The sequence below is a fragment of the Oncorhynchus masou genome, chromosome 31, assembly GCF_036934945.1.
Source record: "Oncorhynchus masou masou isolate Uvic2021 chromosome 31, UVic_Omas_1.1, whole genome shotgun sequence".
Lineage (NCBI taxonomy): Eukaryota > Metazoa > Chordata > Actinopteri > Salmoniformes > Salmonidae > Oncorhynchus > Oncorhynchus masou.
The window spans coordinates 87,267,176-87,293,101 of record NC_088242.1 but is presented as its reverse complement, the minus strand read 5'-3'; the positions used below and the strand labels follow the sequence as shown (position 1 = coordinate 87,293,101).

The following is a 25,926-nucleotide window of genomic DNA, read 5'->3' as shown; positions in this document are numbered from 1 at the left end:
TCAAGATCTTCTTAATGTGCCACTGAATGTCTTTTCTGTGGATTTACATTTAACTATTGACATACTCTTTGCTACATAATAATAATGTATTATAACATTCCATTAACATATAACAACCTAAGCATTTTGGTATACTTTTGTCCAACACAGGACAGCAGTAATATTTCCTGTTGCCACCAAAGGTTTCTGATCTATACGGACCCATTTGCATTGAGTTATGAGGGCCGGAACTAACATCACATGGATACCTAGCATGGTCCTGGAGTCAGTGAATGATGATTTGCTGTCTTCCTGGGTTTTAATATGGTGAGGTGAATTTGTAATTAGGTTGAATTCCCCTATACCCTTGGTTTTTATATCCCATCATGTTTGAGAATGTGAAACATATTTATTACAGTAGTAGATTTGAATCACTGTTGACTGTTCCCATGGTTCATTTACTTTGATAGGAATTATTTTGGTAGGTGAATACTCAGAACCTTCAGTAATACCCACTCAGTAATTAGCTAGAACAGGGCATTGAGTCAAAACCATGTCTACTCTGACCCTCTAGATGTATTTAACAGGATACTACTCTAGTACTGCCAATTCTAGTCCTCAGGCAAAGACTTATCTGGCCAAGGAGTGGGTAAGGTTTGTCTTTAGTGCTAAAATCAATCGAATTCAAATTTCTGGAAACTTTTACTGCCAAAACATGGTATAGTTTCAACAAAGGAAAATAAATTAATTGTCATAACATTGCAAACAGTTTTTCTTGAATGGATTACTATTTCATCTAACATAAAGTAGTTTATTAAACCATTACCATGTTGCAATACAAGTCATAACTTATGTGCATTGCCACTGCTCATTATATAAGGAAATCTGGCTGCCACTGAATAATTTAGCAGTACAATTTATTTTGGAATACAGCATTAAAATAGCAATTAATGTTTCCTTTTGTTTAAAGTCCCTAAAAGCACAAATTGACATGGACAAATTCAAACTGACCTAGCCTACTATATGTTTACATAATCACAAGCATTTTGCTACACCCGCAATTACATCTGCTAAATATGTGTATGTGACCAACAACAATTGAATTGATCTTATGTAGATTTTAGAGAGTGCAGCAAGTTCTGAACTTGATAAATGTACCTTTATCTGTAGGCTTCCTTCAGTAAGTGGCTTCTGCAAAACAAGTTCTACACATTCACATTAGGAGAAAAAATAAATAAACAACCAAGGATACTCCTGGGCAGTATTTGAAATAGGAGTGTTTAGTTGAAAATGGCTAAATTACATCTAAGAAGCTGTATACAATTATCTGTCATAGCGAACTGTGGTAAAGACACCTAACACATAATACAAACAAGAGCTCCAAGTCTGAAGGTTTCAGTCACAGGGATCCCATTATTTGCAAACAGCACAAATGTGACAACAATGTACAGTAGAGACCACATTGGTCTTCCCATCCTTCATGATCATTAAAACAAAATATGAAATATAATAGACCTTCTACTACCCATAAAACCTGTACCTCATCATTTATAAAAAGATACATGGTTCTCAATTTGACTCCCTGTTAAAATGTATAATGTTTAAAATACAAATAAAATTGAAAAGTAGACCATGGATTTAATCTCGGACGATAGATATCAGGACCATACAACAGGCTACTCAAAAGGTTTCCAGGGAACTGGTTCTTAGATTTGATTATGGATACAGTAGTTAACCTACTTATAACAAAGTTGTATATCACTTCACTCGTCTTGCAAAATGCCAATAAGACAACAGTGTCTTTACTTGAAATGCTATAGAGTACTTTTCCTGATATCTCTACATGAGATGTAATCATGTGTCTGGCAACACATGCAAAAGCATACTGTCAAAGTGACTGACTTTACTATCGCTACTCAATGGCAGGAACATGGGAGTATTCACTATGGCAGAAACTAAAACAGTAAAGTAGCCTTTCTTATTAAGCAAACATGTCCCAGTGTAAATGCAAAGAAAAAAAACTATTAAACTTGATTTACTGTACCCCTTTATCAAAACAAAAAAAGTTTACTGTGGTAGTGCAGGTGTGCACACAATGCAAAATGTGGCCAGTAAGATACTCATAGACAACTCAGTGCATTAAAAAGGCCTCTTCTGCCCATCACCACTTGATGAACATTAGGCCTGCTAGTACCCCATAGCCCAGTATGAGAAAGAGCACCTTCAGCAGTCTGTCATGTTTATCCTCCAGCTCCCGAGACAGGATCTCAAAGAAGGTGACAAAGAGGAAAGTACCAGCAGCCAGGCCTTGGAGCACCACAGAGGCAATACTGCCTGCCAGGTTCTGGGCACTATTGATGCCCATGCCCAGTCCGATGCCAATGGGTATCATGAGGCTGACCGTCACACCCAGTTTGATGGCATCCCTCATGGGCAAAGCAGCTTTGGCCACACTCACCCCCAGAGCTACGGCAGCCAGGGTCTCATGGATGCCCACCCCCAGGAAGAGACTTCCCAGCTTGGCCCCGTCCTCCTGGAGGCCCAGGGCCAGCCCCTCGAACACGGAATGGGCAGAGAGAGCCAGGACCAGGCTGGCCAGCCGCAGAGGCCCAGCTCTGGCCAGCTCAGTGGGGCTGAGGTGTCCGTGGTGATGCCCATGGTGGTGGCCCACAGGGGAGCTCCGGGTGGGTGAAATGAATGGAGTGTCATACTCAGAGTCACTCCCAGCCTCGGAGACCCCTGCGTTAAAGGTCTCCAGGTTGATGAAAGATGGCTTCTCCTTCTTGAAGGTGAGCACTGCCTGCTCCACAAAGACGGTGAGGAAGAAGCCCAGCATCATCATGGTCTCTGCCAGGGGATAGTCTGTGGTTATATTCACCAGCTTTAGGACCTCATCCACCTAAAGAAAAGACACTCAATAAATTAACATCAGCATATAAACATTCTGCAACAGCAAAATGGTTGCAGTTTCGACAGATTGTCGTAATATAATTAAAAAGATAATCTTTTAATTTTTTTTTATTTTAAAATACATTTTACTCTGCAAAATACCATGTTTTCAAGACCTACACACACCGAAGCAAGCTGTAAAGCCGAGACGTCTGTGTACGCTATCCCTGATGCAGTGAAAATAATTTAAAACATTGAATAATGAAGTAAGCTTTACGCGACATCTTTTTGAGTACGAACTTCATTACACTTCTTTGTCTGAATTAATGGGTTTTACACATCAGCCAAGCTTCTGAGAGAGCCCCATGGTTCATGGCTACCTACCTTGTTTCTTACTGCTGGCAAAAGAGCATTGAAGCAAGTGGCCAGAAATACACCACCCCCAAAAGAATTGCAGAGTGCAAGAGCCTTCCTGTAGTTTTGGGCTTTTTCATAATCCACCTGCATCATTAGGCGCACTGGGACAAGAATCCCAGCCAACATGAGGGCAAATACTCCCAGAAGGCAAAGGACCTTGGCCACTACAAGCTCCATGATGTCCAGATATGGTATTGCTTAGTAATATGAGTGGCACATAACCCTCAAAGCCTCTTCTGCTCCTTTTCTCTGTCAGGTCACAGAGAGTCTCGTCATCCTGGTCCCAGAGACAATTCCAGCTGTGACATGAACAACAAATGAAAAAAGAAAAATGTCAAAGATGTGCAAACAAACTTTTATAGCTTTATTTGTCATGACAATCAGTCAGAAACTAGAACAGCTAGTTAGCTATCATTTAACTAAGCTAATATGGCCACCTTGTTGACTGGTTTGATTCAACATGATAACAGCTGTGATAGCTAGATGTGCAATCTTGAATGTTGCAAAGCGTAATTTAGAGCTGGGCAATATGGACAAAAATCCATATTGCAGGCACACATAATAAGGTTGTGAATAGCGGTAGAATTAATCTCACCATTTGAATCGTACCATCGCTCTTTTCATAATGATTAAGCGACCAAAACCCAGATTTTGAAACCCACATTTTTTGCAAAAAAAAAATGGGGGAGGGGGGGCTTGCCTGTTCTGCATGTTATTTTGGAATTAATATGTGTCACATATCAGTTTGCAAACAACGTTAAAAAAAAGTTAATAAAGCCACATACAAACCGGCAGCTCCAAAATGCAGGTGTTTCAGCCTAACTCAGCGCTGTTTGTGCTGGGGCAGGCCAGCAGAAAATAGGAGCGTTACACCGTGATTGGCTCAGTGTTCTGTCAACCATGCGGACACTACTTAACCCACCTTTAGTAAGGGTAGATATAAAAAATGTGAGCCCATTGGGTTCAGCCATAGACTTAGATTAGAAGTGCCCTTCCAAGAAGGTCATTGGCCACAGATAAAATGACGTCAAATCACATATCTACAGTAGCTTTGATTGGACTGATCATGTCAACATCATACTTTCAAAAGCTTAGCTTGCAGTCATGATAAACCAAGTAGACAATCTACTGGCAAATCCTTTTTAATCTTTGTCATATGAAGAGAAATAATGAGAAATTATAGATAAAACATATCGGTGCTCATCAGCCATCGCAAATTCAACAATGAGTTGTTTGGAAGGAATCGGTGACAGTGGCAAACCGCAAGCATTGCAACTGGGAAGTCAGACTGGGAAAATACGCTTTGTCATCCGACTCAGAATTGTAAATCTCTCTTCCTTCGATGACAAAATTTGCAAGCGAAGGACCGCCGCACACAAGGTGAGTCCAAAAATGTCTTATAAGCTGCTGCATGAATGATGTAATATGCCAGGGAGACATGGTCAGCCATATCAGCTGTTAAAAAAAAGGCAGTAAACAAGGCAGGATGAATTGTTTCGCTGCCAGACAAGGCTCCGCTGATAGCCAGGGGTAGTGGTGGTAAAGATTCACCCCATTGTGCTGGAAAGAAAGCTCTGCTGTTGGGACAGCTTTATGTAGGCCCTAACAGTTTGTGGGTACCGCTTGCCACTGTTATAGTGCAATCAATGTATTGTTTAGCGTTGTGTAGTGGCATTTTGGTGGGGCAAAAGGGAGGGGGGGGGGGGGGTTGCCCCACCAAAATGTACATGCTAAAATTGCCAATGCGCCTATACTAGTACTTCAATTTCTGAGCTCAAAATTAAAGTTCAAGTAGGCTACTTCAAGCCCCTTGTAGGCCTATTGTTTAAAATTTAAGGTGTAACATGGAAACCAAAATGTATTTGTCATGTTATTTCATTACCAAAGCATGTGGTGAAGAAACCCACTGGGCTATGTCATTTGTCATTAGATCCAGAAAAATTAATAAGTGTGGGGTGTTGCACAATAGTCTATTTAACACAATTGCGCACAATAGACCCGTGTCCAATCCGAAGCACGAAAACATGAACTCATATTAGATTCAATGGGGATCCAGGCACAACTGTCTTCATCAGCTTAATGCATAAACCAATATATTCTGGACATTCCTCGCGAATACCTTCTTTCAAGCACTTAGGCTGTCTGCTGGTGCATCGTATGCTCCATCACAACAGCTGTTCGTCACTTGACAGTCATTCAGAAAATTCCTTCCTGGATCAAATGATGACGTGTAAAATAGGATAGACTATTACCGCGTAATTAAAACAGCTTGACACCAAATGCACATCTGACAAGTATTATGCTAAATTGTTGAAGAACCATGTTAATGACAGTAAGGATTTGGGTTAAGTATCAAGGTAAAGTGACTTTCGGTTAGAAGCATTCGATTTTACAATCACATGAAATATTTCAGCGATCTCTATACAAAGAAAAAAAAACAGTCCGACAGCTAGATCCAGGATTCTTACAAGGTTCAAGTTGAATGTCTAATTTAACTGATTCATGCTTAATATTTGATACAACTACAATTTACACTGCCGTAAATGCAAGGACAGAAAAGTAATGTTTTAAGACACCAACCATGATAATGGGTTAAACGTCGGTTTTAAATCAACTCGTGAATATTATTGAATATAACGTTATATAGCTATGTTCCCCCTCATATCTTAATGTAATGACATGAAAATAATAAGCAGATTATCAATGATTTAGCAACAGCTGTAACAAAATTGTCCAGCGCACTGGTAACGTTACCCTAGTTTATGAGAAGACCCCTATAGCTATTCTAGCCAAACTAGCACGCATGTCAACATAACGTTGGCAAATTAACGGGTCGACCAGTTCACAAAACAAAGATTTAAGTGGGTGCTAGTTATCATTAATATTAATTTGCGTCACGTTGCAAGCTTTCCCAGCAGCTGAAACGTACATAATAATTTCTATCGGGCTTTTTGACGAGAAATATGAAATACCTCTACACTGACCTTTCACAGCTTTTCCCCCCCGTAACACTTCCTGTTCACATGACGAAAACGTTTCTGATTGGCGGAGATGCTTTCAAGACAACTGGCTAGAAGGGATATCGATTTTGTAAACGATACGTCATACGTCATTGTCCCGTCTGCAGAAGTATTTTCGAGCCTCTTGAAGACAATCTGAACCATTATAAACAGAAGACAAGGACCACATTTGTTGTAAACAAAATTGATAAAGCGTCTGCACAGAAAGGAGTGATATTAGTCAAGGTCGTTAGTAAACTAGCTAACTCTGATGACTAACGTTTGATAGCTACAATAAGTAGACAGACGTGTGTTAATCTATGTTAGATCATCCATCAAGCTAACAATAAAAATGAACTGCTATTCTAACTTGTCATTTAACTTCTCATATCTCGCATCGTGAAAACTTGCAATAGAGTATGTGTTAAAGGGAAAACAGAAGAGAACCACAAGATGCAGGACTTCTTGTTCCTCCAATATTTAAGAAAACAAATGGATACAGGGCTTTCTCCTACAAAGCTCCTCTTATGTGAGACTCAGGCTTGATTTCAGTCTTGTAAATTACATTACGTAGCTAAGCCTTGGACAAATAATCCTGGTCTGTGCGGCCCATATGGGCAGAAGCCTCTCCTGTTTCTGTCACGTAAGGCAGTTTGATGTACTAGTATCCTCTACCTCTGGACAGGACGCTAGTTCCCTAATGCTGAGAGCCAAGCAGAGGCATCAGGTCCCAAGGTACTGGACTGATGAACTATCCTTGCGGTCTCTGCTTGGTCGACTCCCCAATCTCAACTGGGATTCCATACCACTTACTATTACAGGACTCCCTGGCTTGTTGCACTCAGGGCTGGCGTTGGACGGCGCCAGTCTCTCGATACCCGTGTTTATGCTGCAATAGGGGCCACGGTCAGCTCATCTGGTATACCCCTAGCATGCTTGTACCCAAGCTAAATATTGTATATTCCAACCCCTAGCATGCTTGTATAGATGCTAAATATTGTATATTCCAACTCACCCTCTTCCGCCATCTTCCAGGTGTGACTGGAGTCTGGGAAACCAGCCCATACTGTGGACAATTGAAATCATTCCAGAATATTTTTTTCCACAGTACATTTAACATTTCCATTCTACTATATGGCCTCTGACAATGAACTCTCAAAATCCTATTGTATTTGGGGTGTTTTTTTATGGAGAGTAATGAGTGTCAAATTTGAAGAACAAAAAGAAGAAACGCGTCCCCCCACCTATTGTCAGTGCGGAGAGACATTCATCTTGATAGTACATCCATAATCTTTGTATAAAGAGTCCAAGTTTCCGACTTGGATGACCATTGAAAATGCTTTTCCCAGCAAAGGCTCGTTATTTTACTGAAGTTCCCAGTTGTTTTGAACACACTGAAGTTGGAAATTTACGAGTTTTGAGAGCAGCAAAAGCTTGCAAAGAGCTAAGTGATGCCGTTTCGATGAAAGGGCTTTTGTAAACAGTCTCCAGATGACTGAGGTTTCTCTACTGTAAATTAAATCTAAACTCCTGAGTTTAATTTTGTACAAAATGCATCAATATCAATGCAATCAAGTCAAAACTTTAATTCATGAATATATTTTCTAAATGGAATTTTCAATTTAATTTCCTAAATTGAAATAACACATGGGTTAAAAAAACAAACATGTTAGGGTAATGTATTAGTATGATTTAATCAAAGATTGTGAACAAAAACATCAGACAGCCACCCACGTTAGGAAAAAACCCAAACAGTGTAACACTGACATTCGCATTATAAAATAACAAAAAACAGTGTATCATGCTTAAACAACTCCAGGATAACCGAGGACACCAATAGGTCCTATTTGATATGCTAATTTGAAATTCCCATAATATTGACAGTACTCTAGATACCATCCCTGCCAACCAGTATTTCTTTGTACAAATAGATGCTTCTGAAATTTATATGACTTCTAAACTGTATCATCGCATAATAATCTCAAGGTGTTTCTGTGTACCTGAAATGATAAAGCTCAAGTGATGCAGCCGCATGTAGTTCACGGGGGGGTTCAGTTCCGACAACAGTTCACTGGCAAGGAATAGTGACATTAAAACAGCTAAACTGGTGTGACATTGCAGACACTTCGGACTAGATATCTGTTGACAGCAGGTTTATCAAATTTCATCATTCCCGCAAGGTTTTGCTGATCGACTTCCTTAAAAACAGGGGAGGGGGGGGAAGCACACATGCAATAATTACTCAGTGATGAAAAGCTTTTTGTCCATAGAGTTGGGAGATAATACAAATCATACATAGAAAAAAAAAAATACATGTCTTCACTTCTCCACACAAATCTTCCTCTGTCAGAAAATGGAGAGCAGACAATTTTATGATTAGCTCTACATGTGCGCTTTGTAAAGGGGAATAAAGAAGACGTTGCAAAAACCCAGTACAAATCTACAATACATGGACCAACCCATAACCATTTAAAAATGTTAATCTTACCCATCTGAGGGTCAAGGTTGTTCTTCGTTGCTACCACTAGGTGTCCGGCTGTGAATTTGACTCCTCAGCTGTTCAATTAGCTCTGGGTTCTGCTGTTGCATTTGCTGTGCAAATTGTTGGCCCCTAAATGGACATGGACACAGCGAGGTGATGGAATGGAAGTTACCAAGTACAAGTCACAAAAACAATGCATTTTATTAATACTCACATTAAAATGTTATGTCTTTATCAATAATCCTACAGGTATAATATACAAGTAACATTTGGCACAGAGTGAGTAGAGCTGGTGGTAGACTTACGCTTGGATGAGACCAGAGATGTCACCTGGACCAGCTCCCACTACTCCAACTCCTGCTGCCGGTCCGGCTCCTAACCCTGGTCCGGCTCCTAACCCTGACCCTGGACCTGCTCCTAACCCAGGCACTGCTGGAGCTCCCATTGGCCCATAAGCCCCTGACATCATCCCCGACATCCTGTACAATACAGACAAGAAAGGTGGTCTACATGCATTTACTTTAAGCTCCCTACATTTCACAACTCATTTTGGAATCTGAGTGAATTTACAAAGTCCTTGTGCTACATCTAAAAAAGACAAATGTATTTGATAGACAATTAATGGATAACTTACATTTGCTGTACTTGTGGGTTGTTCATCAAACCGGACGCCTAGGACAAAGCAGCCCTAACAATGTCAATATGATTTCTAATTCAGAAAACCTTCTCTACATATGCTGCATTCATGACATCTCATAAATACGACTGGTGGGAAACTCATTAAAAACATGTTTAGACATTTCTAAAATGTTATTGAAAATGAAATACAGAAATATCTAATTGACATTAGTATTCACACCCCTGAGTCAATACTTTGTAAAAGCACATTTGACAGTGAATATAGCAGAGAGTCTTTCTGGGTAAAGAGCTTTCCACACCTGGATTGTACAACTTTTGCCTATCATTCTTTAAAAAAATACAAAAATTCAGGCTCTGTCAAATTGGTTGTTGATCATTGCTAGACAACCATTTTCAGGTCTTGCCATAGATTTAAGTTACAACTTTAACTCAACCACTCAGGAGCATTCACCTTCTTCTTGATAAGCAACTCCAGTGTAGATTTGACCTTGCATTTTAAGGTTATTGTCCTGCTGAAAGGCAAATTAATCCCCCAGTGTCTGGTGGATAGCAGAATGAACCATGATTACAAGCACACCCATAACATGACGCAGCCACCACTATGCTTGAAAATATGGAGTTGTACTCAGTAATGTGTTGTATTGGATTTTCCCCCAACATAACACTTTGTATTCAGGATAAAAAAGCTAATTGCTTTACCACATTTATTGCAGCATTACTTTAGTGCCTTGTTACAAACAGGATGCATGTTTCTGTACAGGCTTCCTTCTTTTCACTGTCATTTAGGTTAGTATTGTGGAGTAACTACAATGTTGTTGAGCCATCCTCAGTTCTACCACTGCCATTGAACTCTAACTGTTTTAAAGTAACCATTGGCCTCATGGTGAAATCTGAGCAGTTTCCTTCCTCTCTGAAAACTGAGTTCGGAAGGACGACCGTATCTTTGTAGTGACTGGGTGTATTGATACAACATCCAATGTGTATTTAATAACTTCACCATGCTCAAAGAGATATTTAAATGTCTGCTTTTTACCCATCTATAAATAGGTGCCCTTCTTTGTGAGGCATTGGAAAACCTCCCTGGTCTTTGTGGTTGAATCAGTGTTTCAAATTCACTGCTTGACTGAGGGACATTGCAGATAATTGTATGTGTGTGGTACAGAGATACGGTAGTCATTCAAAAATCATGTTTAACACTATTGCACAGTGAGTCCATGCAACTTGTTAAACAAATGTTTACCCCTGAGCTTATTTAGTCTTGCCATAACATAGGGGCTGAATACTTTGTTTCAAGACATTTCAGCTTTTCATTTTTAATTAATTTGTACAAATTTAAAAGAAAAATGGAATTCCACTCTGACAAAAAAGGGTATTGTGTATAGATCAGTGACAAGATAAATCGCAATCTAATCCATTTTACATTCTGGCTGTAACAAAATGTAGAAAAAGTTGAGGGGTGTGAATAATTTCTGAAGACACTTTATATGGCTTTTAAACACTAAATTGTTTACAAGCATGATGGCTGTACTTTTTGTTTATGGTTGACGCAGTTTGCTTGTCATTAGCCAATTAATGTTCTCTTGTCATTCCGAGTATTTTCCATTTGAAAAAGGACAGTTTTAGTTAAAGGTGCACTACGCAGAAATCGCGCCACCATTTTATGCATTTGCCTAATTTCAGTTTGTGTGACAAAACAAGCTAGTGTAGAGAATCATTGTACCATCTAAACCGCTGTGAAATACATATTTCCCATAACCAAAAATATTGTATTTTGAGCGTGTGTACAAAACCTAAAAGATGTAAAAATGAAATGTAATGGGAAGCACAAAAATAGCACACAACATATCTACTGCTTCTTAGACTTGCTTTCAAAGACAATGATAGATCTATAACTCCTATTTCTATGTGTATTTTGTCAGGTCACCCAAAAAGTTACACATTTCAGCTTTCATGGAACTCACCATGTTCATGAAACCAGGGTTACTGAGCAAACCAGCCAGATCAACTCCTCCCATTCCTCCTGTCTGAAGAAAAAAAAACATGATCAACAATGATATATTACAACTGATATGTATTCTCCATTGTGGTTGAGATGTTACCAACTTACTGGGCTTAGTGTCTCCATTTTCTGCTCTGCTATTTTCAGGTTGGATTTGTAGGTGTCGTTCTCTGGGTCCAACTCTAGGGCTTTCTTGTAATAACCTACAGCTTCTGTGTGTTTGTTTAAACTGGCTAGAGCCAACCTGGAAGCATGGGACATTTGAAGTCAATGTATGTTCACAATCATCAGTCAATAACAAAGCAGCAACACACTAGCCCATGTCCACGGTAATATTGAACGCTAGTGTCTAACCTACCCCATTCTTCCATATGCTTTGCTGTAGTTTGGGTCAATCCCAATGGCAAGTTCACAGTCCTGAACTGCTCCAGCGTAGTTGCCTAGTTTGCTGTATGCAGCAGCCCTAGCAAAAACAATTCCATACAATTAGCAGTACTTCACAAAAACTTACATTGATTTATTGCCTGACTAAAGCTGCATACATGAGTGAAAATCGCCAAAATGTGCATTTGGACATACACAATGTGTGACTAATTGTCAGAGACCTCCAAGTTCAGGAGTTTGTTGGTCAATACCTGTTGCAGTAGTAAACTGCATTCCGGGGGTTTATGGCAATAGCCTTTGAGTAGAATTCCACAGCTGCACCAAATTTCTCAACCTTCATTTGATCATTGCCTGCCATAAAGAAAATACAAATATTATAGGCCTACAAACAGCTCTTTACCTTAGATTTGAAGAGAGCTAAGTACACGTCATGGGAACTTTAGAGGGAGCGCAACGTTCAGTGTGGTATGTGGATCTGTTCACATCAGGGGAACTGAGCAGGATTAAATGACTTTGATTGAACTTCACATTTCCATGTGTTGTGTTAACATTCAATAGCATTTTGCATCACATGATTATGCTTAGCATTGAAGTGAGACGGAAGGACACATATGGTAAACACATGATTCTGCCAGTGTGTTTGTACTAAGTTGAGGATGTTAGACTCAAATGTTCATATCTGTTGATAATATTGGAGTCAGACTGCTAAAGGTATAAGGACAGGGATTGTTTCTGTTTTTTCCCCCTGATGTTGTGAGATTATTTCTGGTGTGACAGAACACTGGAGCTGTGAAATAAGGACATCAGGGCCGGCTTAGAGAAAGCAGTTGTAGCACTAGAGCACGCATGGGAGAAATGAATTGCAGCAGTATAGCTGTTAGCATTGATGATGATTATGAGTACACAATGCATGGAATGTCAAGGCATAAGTGCACATTTTCATACAATCTTATTTTAAAGAACATAGTACTGTCCTTGTCTATTAATGTTCCATAATGTCATGTTTTATGTGGATCCCAGGAAGAGTAGCTGCTGCTTTAGCTAATGGGGATCCTAATAAAATACTAAAGCTGATCGTGAAGACTGAGTAATGCACAAACTATTATGGGGAGGTCCTACCGTCAGTTTTGAGTCTCTCTGCCTCTGCTACTTCCTCCTCAGTAGGGGAATCTGTGGCTGTGTTTATTTTCACCTGGGAAGTTTCAGGATGCTGCAACAGACAGTCAACACATCTGAGACAAAAGGCCTATTGGCCACAATCACCTTTATATTAAGTGGATGTCTTTTGAGTCTACCTTCTGTGTCGCAGAGGCAAAAATCTCTGGTAATGTTTGAGTGACAGATAGGGTCTGGTCATCGGTCGAGACCTCGAAGGCAGTCTCCAGGCATTGGACTGCAACTGGAAAATAATCAGATGTTTAGGAATGGCAATGACACGAACTGGATACAGTTGAGTCCCTGGCCATCGTCCAACGTAGGCTGAGAACCCATTTCCTCAGACTGACTCTTGGCTTCCTTACTCCAACTTACCTTCTAAACTTTCCTGAGCATCTGACGATAGACTCCCAGAGCCCAGTTGATCATGAAGAAACTGAATGATGGAGATAGCAAGACGCTTTGTGTCTGTCATTTTGGATTGAGGTCCAAACCTCTCAGTAGAATGTGTATTGCGAGGGACCCTGAAGAAGAAAGTTAATGAGATGAAGAAGAAAGTTAATGAGATGTATAAAAAGCATCCACTGTAAATAACTGGCAACAGGTTGGGATTAATTGTCTCTTACATTTCTATTATAGCTACATAACAAAAAAGCCTATACGTTACCATCTGTTTCGATAGCGGACTTAAGTTCAACGTGGAGTTTAGTCCGCTAGTGACTAGATAGTTTCGTTACTTAATCCTAGACTAACAACAAACAAGCTAACAATCTAGCTAGTTTACTTGGCAGGTGACGTTGCTAACTAGACTGTTCTAGTAAGTTGCTTATGGTCGGCTGCTAGCTAATACGGCTAACACAGCTAACAGTTGGCCTGCCATGTGAAAGCACTCGGTGTATTGCCACAAACAGACGAGCTAATTTTGTTTACGTGTAAGGAGTTTTTTAAACTTAAGTGGGTAGCTTAACTAGGGCTAACTAGTATCTTGATTGTAGCTATCTAGCTTAGCATTACTGACATGACGGCAATAACATGGCTTTCTGAGCACTTTACCCCGATTTACTCAACTGACAGATAGCTATGTGGTTTAAAGAACGTTCAGCTATGCCACACAATATAACATATATACAAATGTGTTAACTAGCAATAATTATTCTTACCAGTTGCCTTTGCTTCAGACGTTCCTTGCAGTAACGTTAGCTGGTGGTGATGGGGGAAAAAATGTGTTGATTTTCGTCGCATGTGTGACGCGTCATATCTGCGTAGGCTGAAGCATGCGTCCTTACGTCAGTGTGCGTGCCTCCAATTTTTACTTTGTGGCTGTGGTAACGAAGGGAAACATCAGTGGTCAAAACCCCTAATCGCTGAATTGGCATCGTCAACCACAGGCTGTAAAACTCACTGCGAACGTTGCTTCTCAGATTTCTGAAATATGGCACCGACAGGTGAGTCTTTACGAAATTCATTAATATTACATTGGGTATTTTGTAACAGGTCTTTGTCAAATGAATAAGATCAACGTTTTGCATATTCAATCGTCAGTCTGTGCTGGACTTGATAACGCTTTCTGGATACTAGCTAGCGTTAACCTTATTTAACAGAAAATGTATTGCATGCTATTAAAATGTTGTTTGTAGCAAGCAAGCACATCCCTGCAGGTTCATCGCATCTAGCTAAATAACCAGCTTAGCCACGCACTAACACGATTGATAATTAGCTAGTTATAATACAGCATGCATCCGTCCCATTCAGTTAGCTACCTAGCCAACTAGATCAAAAGCCAGGCGTGATTACAAATTGGCAAGAATCCCACTGGCGCGTTTTGATAATGAACCGGAACCTTCCAAATGTTACAATATTTGTGAAGTACAAAGTAAGCTGTACTGACGATGCCCTCTTACATAGCTAGCTAGCTAGATATATATATATTTCAGTAGGGAGGATGACAACCGCCTAATTTAATTAAATGATAGTTTGCTAGCGTTAGCTAATTGTTTTAGATAATCAGTGTTGAACCCCAAAGTATCACTTGATTTTCTACTACAATGCACATCCACATAATTGCCATAGATTAAATAGTAGAAATGTCAACACTATTATTACTATCGTGGGTTGTCATTTGCATACTGCCAATTGGTTGCTAGTGTTTTAAGGGCAGCACTGAACTGTTGCTAGCTAGTATTTTTATGGGGTGTAAAAACGGTCGCAGTAGTGTTGATTGTACATAAGCCACAGTATCTTCTGACCACGTGAGCAGTGCTGATGCTGAAACTAGGCATAGTTTATAGCAAATGCCATTGAATGCCGCCATAGTGGGAAAAAAGCTATTTCCTTATAACCTGTACACTTCCCCACAGTTCAGAAGTTAGGCCTTTCCCAAGACGAACCATCCAACTTGTGACCATTCCTTATTTCACCCCACAGGAGAGGTGGCGTCTGGCAGTGGTGTGCAAGTGTGTGCTGACAACCGCCTGCGCTGGGACCTGACCCCCGAGCAAATCCATCAGCTCTCAGATGAGCTTATTGACAAGACCAAAAAGGTGTATGACTGTGTTGGGGCCCTGGACCTGGCCAGTGTTTCCTATGAGAACACCCTGAAATCCCTCGCTGATGTAGAGGTGGAGTACACAGGTGGGTGAGACTCATACTCCAAAAAGACACCTTTCTTTAACCCCTTTCCTCTATTGTGACAGTGAATTGAAATGACTGAATTAAGGTTACAGCAGTGCGGTGAAAATATGGTGTCAACCTCTCCAGTTATTTAAAGAGTTGTCTGCCATCAAGGAAATAATTAGATGGTAGTGTATGTGACTTGACAAGTGCTTCCCAACAGGTTTCCCCTATAATTTCCTCTATGTAGGAACCTATATGTTTGGGGCGGCAGGTAGCCTAGTGGTTAGAGGGTTGGGCCAGTAACTGCTCCTTAACTAGGCAGTTAACCCACTGTTCCCCTGTAAGTCGTCATTGTAATTAAGAATTTGTTCTTAACTGACTTGCGTAGTTAAATAAAATATATAGGTTGATACATAATTGGTGCATTTGTTCATTAGAACCATATACTTGTGTAAAGAGGGCAAAGAACAAGTCCATGCACTTTGTTGGTAGCTGATGGGCAGGTTTCACAAAAACAAAACTAAAGATATATAATCCGTTCAGTCCAGCAGTTCATAGCAACCACACCTAGCATCTACTCCATTGCCATTGTAAGCGATGGGGAAATGCCTGAGTTGGCAGGAAAGAGGTATGCAATGTTATAGACAAATCAGCACTTTTTACATAAAGAATAGCTGACCAGCCTATGCTCACCACAATAGTGTTTTTGGCATTGTTTTGAAACCAGGGCACAGGCAGTGGACACTGGGCTGTACATGTTACATCATGCAGTTGTAGTCTTTTATAAACCCGATGCAGCAAAATATCTCGTACAAAAGAGCATGTTTTTATTATCACTATCCCGCCTCTCATCATTTTAGGCCCTTTATAAACTGTTTCATCACAATGCACATTTCCCAAAACCTGAGCTTATGTTTCAAGCTGAAAATTGTCACATTAGACTGGATTTATAAACTACAGGTGGGTGCTACACATTGGTAAAGGATGAGGTGAGTCCCCTTCTTTCAGTTACGAAAGCACTTTGAGCACTGAAAAAGCCCCAAATATAATCATCGTCATGATACAGTTGATTACTTTATTAGTGATGAATGTTTTTTTCATGATCTTGTTTTGTAAGTTACTTTTTTTAAATTGCTTTTAAATGTTGCATGTTTTTATTGCATTGGAATTGTGAATTTGTATTATTGTGTGCAGGACTCCCTGTTTAAATAATAAAGAAGCCTTGGTCTCATTCCCTGTTTTAAATAATAATACAAATCACTTGCAAAGAAAATGACACTCATAATACCTGCTCACTCTTGCATTTTGACATGTTATTCCAGTTGAGCGCAATATGCTGGACTTCCCTCAGCACGTGTCCTCTTTCAAGGACGTGCGCACGGCCAGCACCGACGCCGACAAGAAGCTGTCCGAGTTTGACGTGGAGATGAGCATGAGGGAGGACGTCTACCAGAGGATCGTGGCACTGGAGGTGAGGAGGAAGAGGTCAATAAAGGAGGTCCATCTCAATAGTCGGAAGTGGCTTCCTGTCCTCATCTCTTTATATTGACATTTAGTAATTTAGCAGACACTCTTATCCAGAGCGACTTACAGTTAGTGCATTCTTCTTAAGATATGTGAGACAACCACATATCAGTCGTAGTGAGTACATTTTTCCTCAATAAAATAGTTATCTGTGAGGTACAAGCTATTAAGGGGAAGAAAAACATTTTTATTTATTCTTTATTTATTCTTCATCTGCAGTCTGACTGATGAAAACTGATCTGAAAACACACTCAGTAGATGTGCTTTCATCTGCCCACTTCATCAGATCAGTACAGCTGATAAATACTTTGTTGAGGGATCAGGACTAATAAAGAAGGGGAAAACGCCCTTTGGCCTGTTGCGATGTACCGATAGGATCTCAGTAGGTGAGGCCTGTATGTTTTCACATGTTATTGCCTCATCATGTTGTCTTTAGAATTATCCCTTGGCTATGCAAAGCTGGGTGAAGAATCATGCTCATCAGCTGAGTTCTGCTTTTTGTCCTCTCTCAGGGGAAGCTTGACGCTGACACGCTCACTGATGAATCCAAGAGGTACATGGAGAGGCTGATCAAGCTGGGCCAAAGGAATGGCCTCCACCTGACCAAAGAGACACAGGATGTAAGGGACTTTACTGAAAGGTTTTAAATTCCAAAGCTCATACTCTGATCAGGCCTGGGTTCAAATAATATTTGCCATCTTTCCAATACTGAGCGATTGCTTTAGCCTGCGTGTAGTGCTTCAGACAAGCACTGCTAGAGTATCTGAAATTATTTCTAATAGTATTTGAACCCAGCTCTACCTCTGATCATTAGGGTCATTGTCAACCCATTGTCTTACTTCGATCTCAAAACAGGAAGTCAAAAGGATTAAGAAGAAGCTTAGCAACCTGTGCATTGACTTCAACAAACACCTGAATGAGGACACCACCAGTCTGGTTTTCACCAGAGAGGAGCTGGGTGAGTTCACAGGATATAGATTTGGTCTGATTTTTGATCTTTGGTCAGACACCTATCAAAGTGGTCCCTGTTCTTTTGTAGAAGTCATGGTCAAAATAATGCCAAAAACATAACTTTCACCGACGGTGGCAGTGCAGTTCGGCAATAACTGATTCAAGGGAAAGATACCTGTAGATTGTACTCAGGAAAATGATCTCTGTTTCTAGTCCAGTTTTCAGGTTTCCAATTGAATTGCTTAAAAAAGAAGCAGCAAGCACTATATCATTGAAAGCAAATCCAGAAATATGACTTTTGACATGTATGACGATGCACTTTAGGCGGTCTCCCCGAGGACTTCCTGAGCTCGCTGGAGAAGGACGGGGACAAGCTGAAGATCACCCTCAAGTACCCTCACTACTTCCCCACCATGAAGAAGTGCTTCATCCCTGAGACCCGCAGAAAGCTGGAGGAGGCCTTCAACTCTCGCTGCAAAGAGGTGAGCCGTTGTCTGTTCTCTGTGAGACAGAGATACTATCCGTATTGGAAGAGAATTGGGTACCCTACTGTAATATTTTTTTTTAAACACGGCAATGGCCAGAGAAAGTATTCGAAGCAAGAAAATTGCTGAGCCCTCTCAAATAAAGTCAAACTGCTACACGGAAATGTACCATTAAGTTTATTTCAGCCAAAATGTATGATAGACAACAAAGGCTGGGGGTGGTGCGTTTCAGCTCCACATTTTTTATTTTCTCTGAGCACCAAGTATAACCCGAAAAATGGTCCCCTCGAATTCATTTCAGATTCCAACCTCTAATTTTCTCCTGGTGTAGGAAAACTCTGCCATCCTGAAAGAGCTGGTGCAGCTGAGGGCTCAGAAGAGCTCCCTGCTGGGCTTCACCACCCACACTGACTTTGTCCTGGAGATGAACATGGCCAAGTCTGGCAAGAAGGTGGCTGGCTTCCTAGGTGGGTCGAGATGAGAGGGGTTGAGAAAGGAGTTCAGTTCGTACAACTCATTGAAAGGTTGTTATGGACCGCAATTCCATTTTCAACTAACCAGTGTACAATTTGGCTAGTTGTTTGTTGTTTACTATTGTTAGCTGCAGAGGCTGCTGTCAGTTCTATCAGAAACAAAGTATTGGGAAGGCGGGTAGCCTACCAGTTAAAGTGTTGCGCCACTAACCGAAAGGTTACAGATTTTAATATCTGTGCCGACAATGTGAAAAATATGTAATAATTAACCCTAAGTTGCTCCAGTGGCACTGTAGTGCTCTGGCTGACCCTGTAAAACAACACATTTCACTGCACCTATCCTGTATATGTGACAATAAAAAATGTAGAAGTGTGTGTGCTGCAGCTGCTTCCCTGACCCCAGAGACCGTAACCACCCTGTTCCATTTTAGTCAATATTGTATTTGTTGAGGGCACTGCTCACACTCAACTATGTATTAACAAACACAACTGCTACAACACAAAATGTTTCACATTGCAAAAAACAATACACACACACACACTAGTTACCACCGATTTGCTCCAACGTCTGTCGGTATTTCGGAGGATACACATATCCTTTGTGTACCTTTGACAATAAGGTCATGTCTCTATTTTCCAGAGGAGCTGGCCCGTAAGCTGAAGCCCCTGGGGGAGGAGGAGCGCAAGGTCATCCTCGCGCTGAAGGAGAAGGAGTGCCAGAAGAGGAGCCTGCCGTTCAATGGCGAGCTGCAAGCCTGGGACACGCGCTACTTCATGACCCAGGTAGGGCAGAGGACGGGAAAAAAGACAAATGTCTACAACTGTTATGCTCAGTGACCCAACAGCGATTTATTTAACACATTAATACATTGGTGTGGGATGATAGAGTTGCAGGATGCAAAGATTATTGTTCTGTTGTATTTTCCCCCCAATCCCCTGTGTAAATATTGGAATATAAATTGTGCCTTCCTGTATTATACTCATGCTAAAATGTTTATTATATTCTACTGAGCCATTTACTTCATGTTCCTATTCCTATTTTTTATTTTTGTTGCATTGTCGAGAAGGAACCATGTGTATACCCTACATATGACTAATAAAACTTGAAACTATTAAATAATTGCAACACCATATATACACACACAGTACCAGTCAAAGGTTTGGATATACCTACTCATTCAAGGTTTTTTCTTTATTTTTTACTTTTTACAGTTTTCTACATTGTAGAATAATAGTAAAGACATCAAAACGATTGAATAAAACATTTGGAATCATGTAATAACCCAACAAGTGTTAAACAAATCAAAATACAGTCGTGGCCAAAAGTTTTGAGAATGACACAAATATTAATTTCCACAAAGTTTGCTGTTTAAGTGTCTTTAGATATATATTTGTCAGATGTTACTATGGAATACTAAAGTATAATTACAAGCATTTCATAAGTGTCAAAGTCTTTTATTGACAATTACATGAAGTTGGTGCAAAGAGTCAATATTTGCAGTGTTGGCACTTCTTTTTCAAGACCTCTGCAATCCGCCCTGGCATGCTGTCATTAACTTCTGGGCCACATCCTGACTGATGGCAGCCCATTCTTGCATGATCAATGGCTGGAGTTTGTCAGAATTTGTGTTTGTTTTTTTGTCCACCCGTCTCTTGAGGATTGACCACAAGTTCTCAATGGGATTAAGGTCTGGGGAGTTTCCTGGCCATGGACCCAAAATATTGCTGTTTGGTTCCCTGAGCCACTTAGTTATCACTTTTGCCTTATGGCAAGGTGCTCCATCATGCTGGAAAAGGCATTGTTTGTCACCAAACTGTTCCTGGATGGTTGGGAGAAGTTTCTCTCTGAGGATGTGTTGGTACCATTCTTTATTCATGGTCGTGTTCTTAGGCAAAATTGTGAGTGAGCCCACTCCCTTGGCTGAGAAGCAACTCCACACATTAATTGTCTCAGGATGCTTTACTGTTGGCATGACACATAACTGAGCACTTGTTGGCTGCACTTCCTTCACTTTGCAGTCCAGCTCATCCCAAACCATCTAAATATATATATATTTGTGCATATACAGTGGGGAGAACAAGTATTTGATACACTGCCGATTTTACAGGTTTTCCTACTTACAAAGCATGTAGAGGTCTGTATTTTTTTTAATCATAGGTACACTTCAACTGTGAGAGACAGAATCTAAAACAAAAATCCAGAAAATCACATTGCATGATTAAGTAATTAATTTGTATTTTATTGCATTACATTTAAGTCATTTAGCATGACATAAGTCATTGCATGACTTATGTCATTGCATGACATAAGTATTTGATCACCTACCAACCAGTAAGAATTCCGGCTCTCACAGACCTGTTAGTTTTTCTTTAAGAAGCCCCCCTGTTCTCCACTCGTTACCTGTATAAAAGACACCTGTCCACACACTCAATCAAACAGACTCCAACCTCTCCACAATGGCCAAGACCAGGGGGCTGTGTAAGGACATCAGGGATACAATTGTAGACCTGCACAAGGCTGGGGTGGGCTTCAGGACAATAGGCAAGCAGCTTGGTGAGAAGGCAACAACTGTTGGCGCAATTATTAGAAAATGGAAGAAGTTCAAGATGACGGTCAATCATCCTCAGTCTGGGGCTCCATGCAAGATCTCACCTCGTGGGGCATCAATGATCATGAGGAAGGTGAGGGATCAGCCCAGAACTACACGGCAGGACCTGGTCAATGACCTGAAGAGAGATGGGACCACAGTCTCAAAGAAAACCATTGGTAAAACACTACGCCATCATGGATTAAAATCCTGCAGCGCACGCAAGGTCACCCTGCTCAAGCCAGCGCATGTCCAGGCCTGTCTGAAGTTTGCCAATGACCATCTGGATGATCTAGAGGAGGAATGGGAGAAGGTCATGTGGTCTGATGAGACAAAAATAGAGCTTTTTGTTCTAAACTACACTCGCCGTGTTTGGAGGAAGAAGGATGAGTACAACCACAAGAACACCATCCCAACTGTGAAGCATGGAGGTGGAAGCATCATTCTTTGGGGATGCTTTTCTGCAAAGGGGACAGGATGACTGCACCGTATTGAGGGGAGGATGGATGGGGCCATGTATTGCGAGATCTTGCCCAACAACCTCCTTCCCTCAGTAAGAGCATTAAAGATGGGTTGTGGCTGGGTCTTCCAGCATGACAAAGACCCGAAACACACAGCCAGGGCAACTAAGGAGTGGCTCCGTAAGAAGCATCTCAAGATCCTGGAGTGGCCTAGCCAGTCTCCAGACCTGATCCCAATAGAAAATCTTTGGAGGGAGCTGAAAGTCCGTATTGCCCAGCGACAGCCCCGAAGGCGGAAGGATCTGGAGAAGGTCTGTATGGAGGAATGGGCCAAAATCCCTGCTGCAATGTGTGCAAATCTGGTCAAGAACTACAGGAAACGTATGATTTCTGTAATTGCAAGCAAAGGTTTCTGTACCAAATATTAATTTCTGCTTTTCTGTTGTATCAAATACTTATGTCATGCAATAAAATGCAAATTAATTACTTAAAAATCATGCAATGTGATTTTCTGGATTTTTGTTTTAGATTCCGTCTCTCACAGTTGAAGTGTACCTATGATAAACAATTACAGACCTCTACATGCTTTGTAAGTAGGAAACACTGCCGATTTTGCAGGTTATCAAATACTTGTGTGTGTGTATATTTATGTTTAAAGAAAATACTGTGATAATAAAAACATTGTTGTATTTTTTTACTGCGGCGGTAGAGCTGACCCTTTCGGCTATGTGGTTTATATTTGCCCCTGGGGGTATAAATAAAGTGTTGAAGTGTTTTTAATTAAATCTATTTCCTCTGCTCTGCCCCCCTCTAGGTGGAGGAGACCCAGTACGCGGTGGACCAGAACCAGCTGAAAGAGTACTTCCCGATGGAGGTGGTGACCCGGGGCCTGTTGGACATCTACCAGGAGCTGCTCAACCTCACCTTTGATCTGGTGGAGGGCGCCCCAGTTTGGCACGACGACGTCACCCTCTACTGCGTCAAGGACCGCACCTCGGGCACGGTGGTGGGCCAGTTCTACCTGGACCTCTTCCCAAGGTGAGTCGGAGGAAAGCTGACCGCCTTTGGTTTACTATTTTATTTAGCCTTTATTTTAACAGGGAATCATGCTGAGACCAAGGTCTCTTTTAACATGTGCCCCCTGTATACACATCAAACACTATACACATCAATATACACATCAATATGCACATCAATATTCACATCAATACATGAAAAGCAAAGCAATGTGTTTTGTACGTTTGTTTTGATATATCGATCTTTTATAAGGATTTTGTCATTTGTTTTGGAGGGAAGAAATCTGTATTTCATTGCTCTGCAGAGTTAAGCTTTCATTTTGTAAATTAAGTTAAACTGTAATTAAATTAGAGAAGGAGCTCACCTTTTGCTCATCAACATAATGAGGGAGACAATAAAAAAAAAAACGAAAATTTAGGCAGTCATGTTTAACAGTCATGGTGATTGTGTTTAATTCCCCCCCCCCAGAGAGGGGAAGTACGGCCACGCTGCCTGCTTCGGCCTGCAGCCCGGCTGTCTGCTGTCGGACGGGACCCGCCAAATGGCGGTGGCAGCCATGGTGGCCAACTTCAGCAAGCCCACGGCCGATGCCCCCTCCCTGCTGCAGCATGACGAGGTGGAGACCTACTTCCACGAGTTTGGCCATGTCATGCACCAGCTCTGCGCTCAGGTGTGTGTGTGTGTGCGTGTCATTACTAGTATACAGCATTGTTCTGTTCTTGTGCACTGAAATTAATGTTTGTCTGAATAAAGGCATTTTAGTGTGATGGTTAATATATTTCCCACTCTGGCTGTTCATTTCCTGTCAAATCCACCTGAAAGACTTTGTAACAAGGACTTATTACAAGTCACTTTAATGCCCGAGAGGGCATTGTCCTCCTCTGATCAGTCAATCTAAAATATATATTTCATATTATACATGTATGATGTTTTTTATTCGGACTGATATGAACTACTAAAACCTACTACAGGATTAGTGTATTAACAGATACCCGTCTCTCTTCTGTCTCTGCTGCTACCAGGCGGACTTTGCCATGTTCAGCGGGACTCACGTGGAGCGGGACTTTGTGGAGGCGCCCTCCCAGATGCTGGAGAACTGGGTGTGGGAGAAAGAGCCCCTGCAGCGCATGTCCAAACACTACAAGACGGGCGCCCCTATCCCTGACGACCTGCTGGATAAACTCATGAAGTCCCGGCTGGCCAACACGGGTGGGTCACCACGGAAAAATGTCCTGGTTCCTTAATAGAACACCCCTTAACACGTTGTACACCAGTGCTGGAGGTTGGGTTATTGGGCTGTGGTCATCAACCAGACTCCTGATGAACTACCTGGTTTACAGGTATCATCAGTGTGTTGTGTTAACTCTCTCCCTCCCATGCAGGTCTGTTTAACCTGCGTCAGATTGTCCTGGCCAAGGTAGACCAGGCACTCCACACCAAGAATGGCCTGGACCCAGCTGAGGAGTATGCCCGGCTGTGCCAGGAGATCCTGGGTGTGCCCGCATCCTCAGGTCAGAGACAACCTCAACTAATGAGCCAGACCACCATCACAGCTGTAGTTTAGTAGCCTGGTCCCAGATATGTTTGTGCCATCTTGCCAACTCCTATGGTCATTGTCACAGCTTTTAAACAATCCATTCTCTTTGCCATTGTGCCCATAGGAACCAACATGCCTGCCACGTTTGGCCACCTGGCAGGTGGTTATGACGCCCAGTACTACGGTTACCTCTGGAGCGAGGTCTACTCCATGGACATGTTCTACGCCCGCTTCAAGCAGGAGGGCATCATGAACCCAAAGGTTGGCACAGCTGAGCTAGTTATTTACAATGCTGTTTTTAAACTTGACCATCTTCAGCTATTATCTAGTAATTTATATCAGGGGCCATTGGTTATTGATGCTAGTGAGCAGTGACTGCCTGCAGCCCTCCAGGACTGGAGTCATGTCATCTGACTTTGGTTTTTGAGCTCCAAAGATTTCACCATAATAGAAATGTAATTGTTTTTTGACTAAAATGGCCTCCTGTTTAATGCTGAGATATTTTCCATCTCTCCCAGGTGGGGCTTGACTACAGAAACTTTATCCTGAAGCCCGGAGGCTCGGAGGATGCTGAACTGATGCTGAAGAACTTCCTAGGGCGGGAGCCAAAGCAAGAAGCTTTCCTTCTGAGCAAAGGACTAACGGTTGAGCTGGAGGCGGACACTCCATGTGCCTGTTGACCAATCACAGCCAGCTCAGTGTAAACATCCCCAACCAATCATACACTTAGGACACAGGCACAAGGGACCTACATTTTCAACAACAAAAAACCCAGACGAAGACAAGAATTGATAAAGAGAAGAATTTCCCGTTTCTGCTGCTCTACAGCAGTATTTTCCAACCCTGGTCCTCCAGTACCCCAACAGTACACAGTTTTATTAAGCACACCTCATTCAACTTGTCAACTCATCATCAAGCCCTCAATGAGTTGAATCAGATGTGCTTGTCCAGGGTTACATTAAAAATGTGTACTGACCAGGGTTGGGAAAGATTGCTCTGCATGCAATATCACCCAGTTTCCCCCCTTTTGTGCTGTGTTTTGAGTTTGGAGGTATATTTTAACCTGCAATTGTATTCAAGTAAGGAAGAGCAAAATACACTAACAAAGAATTGACTTGACCCTTTTGTCGGCATTTGTTGACTTCTGTCAATTTTCTCAGAAGAAGTAGCTCTCCAGTTTCTGCAGAGCTGCAATATGTACTGTACCTTGAGCATGGGACCTCAAACTCATTCTGTTCAGTATCTCTGACCGATTCAGTATCCTGTCTGGTAAAAGGAGGCTCTAGTCTTTCACTTGAAGTACACTTGCTACCATAAAGCTGTTACAACACACT

The 25,926-nt window shown here is 41.4% G+C and overlaps 3 protein-coding genes and 1 non-coding gene across 8 annotated transcripts; 2 read left to right on the top strand and 2 right to left on the bottom strand.

Moving 5' to 3' along the window:
* Nucleotides 1-769: 769 nt before the first annotated feature.
* On the bottom strand, nucleotides 770-6,386 carry LOC135524683 (zinc transporter ZIP3-like). 4 transcript variants are annotated; one of them, XM_064952425.1, is made up of 3 exons: nucleotides 6,270-6,386; nucleotides 3,253-3,584; nucleotides 770-2,878 (listed from the first exon to the last, which is right to left on the bottom strand). In XM_064952425.1, exons 2-3 carry the CDS (start codon nucleotides 3,460-3,462, stop codon nucleotides 2,141-2,143), a joined length of 948 nt encoding a protein of 315 aa, XP_064808497.1. In that variant the 5' UTR covers nucleotides 3,463-3,584; nucleotides 6,270-6,386; the 3' UTR covers nucleotides 770-2,140. The 4 variants fall into 4 exon arrangements, with proteins under 4 accessions (XP_064808497.1, XP_064808500.1, XP_064808499.1 ...); XM_064952428.1 differs by having other exon boundaries at nucleotides 6,258-6,278; XM_064952427.1 differs by lacking the exon at nucleotides 6,270-6,386 and adding an exon at nucleotides 5,405-6,248.
* Nucleotides 6,387-7,959: 1,573 nt separating this feature from the next.
* LOC135524682 (small glutamine-rich tetratricopeptide repeat-containing protein alpha-like) lies at nucleotides 7,960-14,200 on the bottom strand. 2 transcript variants are annotated; one of them, XM_064952423.1, is made up of 12 exons: nucleotides 14,104-14,200; nucleotides 13,319-13,467; nucleotides 13,084-13,187; nucleotides 12,908-12,998; nucleotides 12,040-12,139; nucleotides 11,763-11,867; nucleotides 11,513-11,648; nucleotides 11,367-11,429; nucleotides 9,401-9,438; nucleotides 9,072-9,245; nucleotides 8,773-8,895; nucleotides 7,960-8,627 (listed from the first exon to the last, which is right to left on the bottom strand). In XM_064952423.1, the coding sequence occupies exons 2-11, from the start codon at nucleotides 13,416-13,418 to the stop codon at nucleotides 8,784-8,786; spliced, it is 1,023 nt and encodes a 340-aa protein (XP_064808495.1). In that variant the 5' UTR covers nucleotides 13,419-13,467; nucleotides 14,104-14,200; the 3' UTR covers nucleotides 7,960-8,627; nucleotides 8,773-8,783. The 2 variants fall into 2 exon arrangements, with proteins under 2 accessions (XP_064808495.1, XP_064808496.1); XM_064952424.1 differs by having other exon boundaries at nucleotides 7,960-8,482.
* Nucleotides 14,201-14,257: 57 nt separating this feature from the next.
* LOC135524681 (thimet oligopeptidase-like) lies at nucleotides 14,258-25,706 on the top strand. The gene is made up of 14 exons (XM_064952422.1): nucleotides 14,258-14,388; nucleotides 15,368-15,574; nucleotides 16,879-17,027; nucleotides 17,593-17,700; nucleotides 17,936-18,038; nucleotides 18,356-18,513; nucleotides 18,848-18,983; nucleotides 19,630-19,772; nucleotides 22,853-23,076; nucleotides 23,524-23,725; nucleotides 24,078-24,264; nucleotides 24,438-24,566; nucleotides 24,717-24,853; nucleotides 25,111-25,706. The coding sequence occupies exons 1-14, from the start codon at nucleotides 14,376-14,378 to the stop codon at nucleotides 25,270-25,272; spliced, it is 2,058 nt and encodes a 685-aa protein (XP_064808494.1). The 5' UTR covers nucleotides 14,258-14,375; the 3' UTR covers nucleotides 25,273-25,706.
* Nucleotides 18,083-18,208, top strand: LOC135525386 (small nucleolar RNA SNORA16B/SNORA16A family). Its single transcript, XR_010453154.1, has one exon. It is a non-coding gene; the product is annotated as a small nucleolar RNA SNORA16B/SNORA16A family (small nucleolar RNA).
* Nucleotides 25,707-25,926: the final 220 nt, after the last annotated feature.

Excerpts from the sequence above, each read along its gene's own strand:
- LOC135524683 (XM_064952425.1), bottom strand. The coding sequence starts at position 3,462 with ATGGAGCTTGTAGTGGCCAAGGTCCTTTGCCTTCTGGGAGTATTTGCC. Across the intron at positions 2,879-3,252 it reads TGCCAGCAGTAAGAAACAAG|GTGGATGAGGTCCTAAAGCT; the intron begins GTAGGTAGCCAT and ends TCTTTTCTTTAG.
- LOC135524681 (XM_064952422.1), top strand. Across the intron at positions 17,701-17,935 it reads TGACCAAAGAGACACAGGAT|GAAGTCAAAAGGATTAAGAA; the intron begins GTAAGGGACTTT and ends ATCTCAAAACAG. Across the intron at positions 24,854-25,110 it reads AGGGCATCATGAACCCAAAG|GTGGGGCTTGACTACAGAAA; the intron begins GTTGGCACAGCT and ends CATCTCTCCCAG.
- LOC135524682 (XM_064952423.1), bottom strand. The coding sequence starts at position 13,418 with ATGACAGACACAAAGCGTCTTGCTATCTCCATCATTCAGTTTCTTCAT. Across the intron at positions 11,649-11,762 it reads AAAGCATATGGAAGAATGGG|GTTGGCTCTAGCCAGTTTAA; the intron begins GTAGGTTAGACA and ends CCATGCTTCCAG. Across the intron at positions 9,246-9,400 it reads AACCCACAAGTACAGCAAAT|GATGTCGGGGATGATGTCAG; the intron begins GTAAGTTATCCA and ends TGTATTGTACAG.